This window comes from Opisthorchis viverrini (genome assembly GCF_000715545.1).
Source record: "Opisthorchis viverrini unplaced genomic scaffold opera_v5_209, whole genome shotgun sequence".
NCBI classification, from domain to species: Eukaryota; Metazoa; Platyhelminthes; class Trematoda; order Opisthorchiida; family Opisthorchiidae; genus Opisthorchis; species Opisthorchis viverrini.
In genome coordinates, this window is record NW_008751867.1 from 614,652 (window position 1) to 615,199 (window position 548).

The 548-nt window shown below is 45.1% G+C and overlaps 1 protein-coding gene across 1 annotated transcript in view; it reads right to left on the bottom strand.

Annotated features, from left to right (window-relative positions):
* The window catches only part of T265_08298 (hypothetical protein), a gene marked incomplete at both ends in the record, with an annotated part of 7,512 nt that extends 7,264 nt beyond the window's left edge, over positions 1 to 248 (bottom strand). Inside the window, one exon of the mRNA XM_009174054.1 lies at positions 3 to 248. Within this exon, the coding sequence (XP_009172318.1) occupies positions 3 to 248 (246 nt within the window). The remainder of the gene's footprint in view (positions 1 to 2) is intronic.
* Between the last annotated feature and the right edge of the window lie 300 nt (positions 249 to 548).

Genomic DNA, 548 nt, shown 5'->3' on the forward strand with positions numbered 1-548 from the left:
ACACGAGCTATGGTTCTGAGACAACGATTGTCGAACACCTGAAGACGTCTCAGTTCCGCTGCTCGAATAGGCCAAGTCTCACAGCCATGCAACAAAGCAGCCAGCACTGTAGCTTGATACACACGTCCCTTCAGATTCAGGGATAAACCATTCTGACACCATTCTGCATACCAGAGTAACAGAGTAATCCCCGTCTTAGGTCCTCTACATTGGGTTTGAACAGAATCTAACAATAAGCCTATAGGCATATTGCTACAGTTCAAACGATACCTAATCGCCCACATTCACATGGGATTACCGTATAGAGTGAAGAAACTGGGAACTGACTGGAGTATTGGTTAGCTTGTTCACCCTAGGCATAGTGAGTGGATTGAAAATGTTTCGCCACAAATCGACGAGGCGCCGTCAGCACGACCAACCTAGAAACATCAAAACCGAGAGATTTAGCTGGATTCCGGGTGAGTCTCTCGCAAAACCAAATTTGTTTGAAAATGAGTGTATTTCGCTGATATCGTGCAATCTAGTTTCGAGTAGAACATAAGGTTGAC